This window comes from Nicotiana tomentosiformis, chromosome 10 (assembly GCF_000390325.3).
Source record: "Nicotiana tomentosiformis chromosome 10, ASM39032v3, whole genome shotgun sequence".
In the NCBI taxonomy this organism is placed as follows: Eukaryota; Viridiplantae; Streptophyta; class Magnoliopsida; order Solanales; family Solanaceae; genus Nicotiana; species Nicotiana tomentosiformis.
Window position 1 is genome coordinate 68060141 of NC_090821.1, and position 5821 is coordinate 68065961.

The following is a 5821-nucleotide window of genomic DNA, read 5'->3' on the forward strand; positions in this document are numbered from 1 at the left end:
TACACACAACAGACATGTTTATTTGAAACAACGGAACAGAATGGAGATTCATAGGGCTTCTGGTGGAACACCAAATAACCAGACTAGTTCGGAATTTGCACATCAGCATTACAAATCCGAACTACACACAGCTTGGACATCAAGTCCTTTATTCTGAAAAACATAAACAAACGACACTGACACTGACACTGAAACAAAAACAAAACAGGCCCTCAAAGACACTCCTTTTCCGCGTTCTATTCCTCCTTCCAGCAGCCCTTCAGAACGGACTTGGGAGATCCACAGAAAGGAGTCCTAGTGAACTTCTGGTAGACAATGGAACCACCCTTGCCAAATTCTTCTGGACTACACTCAGCAAGAGAGTAGCCTTTCACATCAACAGAGCAAACCCGCTGCAGTAACTTGGTAGCAACATCAGCATGCAAAGCAATAGAGAACTCATCTGGCTCGAAACATGCCAGCACCCTCTCAACCAGGGGACCCAGCTTCATGGTTTTCATATCATACCCAACTGCTTCAAAGCTAGCATAGCTAAAGCCATCTTCCGGGGTAATGTGAATGGTTGAGAGTGCAGCTCCTTCAATTGAATTCATGGAATAACCACAGGGTTCAAACTCAAAATCGCATATCTCAGAATTGGGGAGGATCTTCCTTATGCCAGATCGAACAGTCATATGAGCAGCCGAGCTTCCTTCAGTCTTGTAAAAGACAGACGCCTTCTCCCTGTCCAAACCAGTCATACACATCTCAAGAGTGTAAACAGGGTCATTAGACTGAATAGGTCCTGCGGAGGCAGAGTAAACATGCCATTTCTGTGCTTTGTCAGGACTGCCCATAATCACAGCCTTGCTACCAGCAGCAAGCTTTCCAAAATAGCCATCAAGGACAGCAACTTCTTCAGAAAAGTGACGGTGAGGAAACGACTGAGCACCAGGGAAAATGAAGCTCCCACGGGTATACCTCACGTCTTGTACTTTGAGAGACAGGCTCTCAGCCAACTTTAGAATGGGCGGAATTGCGAGAAGCAACTTAGTGGTGCCACAGGTTTTGATGATTATCTTGTAAGAATAAACGAAGAGGCTCGACTCGGAGAGGACATAGGAATCAACATCGTCATTTGATAGGGAATCAACAATGGTGCACTCAGCAGGTCCGAGAATTTCATCCAATTGTGCCTTTGAGAGAGATCGAAGTCCATTTCCGTTAGGATCAGCAAACAGACCAGGCTCGAAGAAAGAAATTTCAAGCCTCTTCTCGAAACCTTCAAAACCAATGGCGGAGACCGGCAAGGCCATATCCATGATGAAAAATGTTCACAGCAGCAAAAGAAGTTAAAAGAGAAAAATGTTCCGAGCAATGAGCACAAAAGCAGAAAGTAGTAAAAGAAGGAAGAAAAGGAGTGAGGGCGCAAAAGAAACTGAAAGCAGAAATTTTTTTTTGTTTTTTTTTTTGGGTTGCGTCTATTGACGCGTTAAGGACGGAAGGTTAGGGAATATCAGGATGGTTTGCGCGCGCACTGCATAAGAAGGTAGAAAAAAGATGAGTGTCAGTTACAAAATCCTTATTATCTATGAATCAGGGGTTCTAAACAAATGAAATCCAGATACTTACGTTGGAGTATGCAGCAGATCGGAACTTCTTAACTCCACCGTTTGGTCGAACGTCTTCAATGCTGTAGCCGAGGGGAGCTTCGTAAAATAAGGAACTACTACTGGACTTCTTTTTCCCACCTTTTGACTCCATTAGATCATTCACCTGTACATGCCAACGGCAACTTGTAAGTCAGATCCCAATGGGAAGCTAAGATAACAGATAGAACTCTAATAAGGTAAAAAATAAAAATAAATATTTAGACATTTGATTTTTTTAATAAGATTTAAACAACTAATATACTATCTGTAGATTACATAAACCTTTTGGATGGGGAACGTTTTCTACAGGAGATAATTGAACTATCAAGGTTTCTTGATAGCACAAAGGAAGAACCAGTTATCAATAATAAAGATTTCCTATCCCCATATATCATTTAGAACGAACACCTATGGAACAATTTGATCAAAAAGAAGGCATGTCACCATGTGGCAAAGCCGTTGGCTCATCGAGCTATGATTTGCAAAAGGCATTACATGTCCAAGACCAAGATATTGTCATCCATTGCTCCCAAATATCTTAGAACCTCTAGCTCCTATTTTTCATATTTTGTCTCTTATATTCTTAGTGATGAAAACATACATTCACGTACAACCATTATCAATATGCATCGAAAACTAACAATTACCGGTTATTTGACATAGAACATGGAGAAATGTCTTACTATTTCAAATACCATGTAACAACTATTCAATTAAAAAGTCAGACAAAAAGATTAAGAGTGAGCCCTTAAGATTTAGAAATTATGTCAATATTACAACTTTGAATTTTAAAATATAGAAAATAGACAGAAGATTTTGCTTGAAGTAGTTCTCCAAAACGAACAAGTCATGTCATCCAACAAAAAGTGTGTGACTCGCACAATCATGAAAGTGAGATCAGATCTCCCTTTCGATATTGTATATATATTCTATCCTTACAGAAGATTAACCTATAAAGGATGGATTCTCCCACCTTAATATAGACGGGGAAAGGTCAAGTAAGGCTGCCAAGGTGGGTCCTACTGTTCAGCTAGGAAACAAGAATCTTTGGAATGCCTCCAATATACAATTGTAGCTAATTTTCAAAAAGAAAATAAACTTTAGGGAAAAAACAAAGGAAAATGCCATATCACAAATCCCCAACTCTGCTGGGAAAATAACACTCTCCGTCACCTTTCCTTTTTCACACTTTCTATTTAGAGGATGAAAGTTGACTATAATTTTAATAAACATTTAAATATACTTAAGTTTTCATTTCTGAATATAGTGATTTTATGTTCAAATAATGCTGGACCTTTACAAAATACAAATATCATGATACAATTATTACAATTATATATCCATCTTAAATTTACGCATGCATAAGTTATTAAAAAAACAAATCCAATGGTTCAATAAGAAAAGACATTGATCTTTTCAATACATTACCCTAAAAAATCGTAGCTAGCTCATTAGAGGGCAAAAAAGTCATTAGCTAAAAAATAAAAGGGAAAGAACAACAATGATATCAAAAAGCTTTTCAGAAAAATGATGTCTCAAATCAAATCTCTTCCCAGCTGCCTATGGCTAAGTCAAGTGACTCGGACACCGCAGTTGTGAAAAAAAATCTCAAATCTCCACACGGAAAGTAGTGTTTTCTTAATCACAATAATTTTCTTAGACATTTCAATACCTTCACCAAAACAATTTCTCCTTTAATTACAATTTTTTCTTATACATTTTTAATATAAATCTAATCCTAAGTGATTCACATAGAATTATTTTGTCAGTAGTTCCTACATATAGTGATTTATTTTTAAAACATCATAAAGAATTATCAACAACCCTAGATCTACTTAAATTTCACACATGCATAAAACTTTTGCAGAAAAAAGAAATCCTGAATTTTAGAACACCAAAACAAATAAAAAAAAATGGAACATAAACACTAAAAAACGTTAATGATGGGGAAAAAACGTCAATCGTCATACTTACAATATAAAATTTGAAATTTGTTCTAAATCCGATGCTCTCCGATATATTACGATCTTTTCCTCCAATAAATCCTGCAAAAAACGAAAATTGAATCAAACAACAAATTAAACAACAAAATAAATCTAAAAGGTACAGATATACGAAGAAAACTTACAGAAAATAACAAAAAATGAATCAGGAACAAGTTCAATAATAAAATAGATTTAAAATGTACAAATCTACTTACAGAAAATTCCGAAGAAGAGATGAAACCCTAAAAATTTGCTATGAAGAAAATTCCGAAAATTGCGAATGAGTTAACAAGAAAGCAGAAAGATACGCAATATTATCGTGAGCTGTTTCAGAGAGGTTACAAGTTGGGGTATTTATATAGGAATTGATCACATGATTGGTCCCTTTATTCTATATATATTACAGTTAAGCCCTTTTACTTTCTGAGAATTTTCCGCTCGCTTAATAAAATGATGGTATTGCCCTTTGAAGTGGACAAAATGGTAGGTGGCCATGACTTGGGAGTCTTTTTAAAATGGTGAGTGCACTTGAAAACTTTAGTTAGTTACCAAATGTGTCATTATATTTGTAATTTAATTCCATTTTAAGAGGTTTAAAAATTGTTGAGAATTTAAGTTATTTCTTTTTATGAAATTGTTAATCAGATTTTCTTACCAAGATTATTCTCATGTTTAATTTAAAACCATTTTTAAAATTCTCTTCTAAAAGTGGTTGATAATTCAATTTCTTTCTTTGTTGGAAATATATTCTTGATTTCTTGTTAATCATTAAGCATAAAGTTAGTCACTTATTATTTTTCCTCTTTTGAGTTGATCAAAAAATTCATATTAATATTATTTTTGTATCATTTAACAACCAAAGTTACATTTATCAAAATCTTGATATGATTACCTTTACTTTTGTAACAAGATTGCCTGAATGTTTTAGTGGGAATAATGGAAAAAAGGTTTAAAATATGAGACTAGAATAGTCTAGAGTAACTCTACCACCAATGTAATTATTGAGATACTAAAAGAAAATTAATACTACTCGTTTCAATTTATGTGAACATATTTTTTTTTAGTCTGTGCCAAAAAGAATAATTTATTTTCCTATTTGAAAACAATTTACTTTTATGCAATTATTTATAGTCACACAAAATATATGTTCTTCATTTTACACCATAAATTCAAAAATATTATCTCTTTTCTTAAAATTCGTGCTCAACCAAATGGATTCAGATCAATTGAGACGGAGGGAGGGAGTATGACAGATTGAGAGCATGTAAAAATTAAAATAGTCTAATTCATATTTGCAACTTGTGAGGAATTGAAGTCAAAGTTGTTTAAATAATTTATTTAATTAGCATTTCACTAAACAGTTTGGATTATAGTTTTTAATTTAAGTGCGAACAAGATTCAATTGTCAAGGTGTTAAAAAAATACGTCCGAGTTTCAAAGATGGGGAACCTGATATTTCGTGTCATTTTGATTAAAATGACTAGTTTAAGTGGGCCCTGGTGATTTTTGTATCTACTTTTAACAACTTAGCATTTGAATTTTGGAATTTTGAAACTTTATTACCTTCCTTAATTAAATTTGAACTTAATTATATGGTCATATACAGTTTATCAATTATATATAAATAAGTTTTAAATGAGTATCCATTTATATTAGGAATTGAATAAGGAATATCAGTTATTTCCTTATCTCTTTATACTTGACCCCTCTCCCTGAGTCTCTCTCTTCGTTTCTCTATTCTCCTTCTCTGTTTTTTTTCCTAATTGTTCTTCCTTTGATGTTCTATGTTTTTTTATGCTTTTTTGTTGTATAAAGTTTTAATGAAATTCATCAATGGATTTCAATCGTTTTAACTTAGCAATTCCCTTTCGTGTTGCACAATTGATGTTCGAATTAAAATTGCCAATCAATAAATTTTGAAGATGTTTGATTCTCCACCATTGACAGCCACTAAAAAGTTTCAAAGTTTTGAATTCGAATTTGGATTTTCAAAAATTAGTATTTATTTGAACTAGGTATTGTTGCAAACAATTGAGAATATTTTTTGGAGTTTAATATATCTCAATTTTGAGGGTGTTTGGTGAAGATTAGACTTAATTTTAACCGAATTTCAGATTGAAAATCGAAAAAGAAGGAGAAGAACACATGACATACAATATACTTACGAAATTGAATTAAAGTTGTATTATAGTTGTATGTAAATTG

General features: G+C 33.6%; 1 protein-coding gene across 1 annotated transcript; it reads right to left on the reverse strand.

The window, feature by feature from the left end:
• On the reverse strand, window positions 1-4056 carry LOC104116362 (S-adenosylmethionine decarboxylase proenzyme). Its single transcript, XM_018777740.3, has 4 exons — window positions 3832-4056; window positions 3606-3676; window positions 1612-1755; window positions 1-1516 (listed from the first exon to the last, which is right to left on the reverse strand). The coding sequence occupies exon 4, from the start codon at window positions 1299-1301 to the stop codon at window positions 237-239; it is 1065 nt and encodes a 354-aa protein (XP_018633256.1). The 5' UTR covers window positions 1302-1516; window positions 1612-1755; window positions 3606-3676; window positions 3832-4056; the 3' UTR covers window positions 1-236.
• Between the last annotated feature and the right edge of the window lie 1765 nt (window positions 4057-5821).

Bases quoted from the DNA above. Each gene is read 5' to 3' on its own strand.
- LOC104116362 (XM_018777740.3), bottom strand. From the start codon at position 1,301: ATGGATATGGCCTTGCCGGTCTCCGCCATTGGTTTTGAAGGTTTCGAG.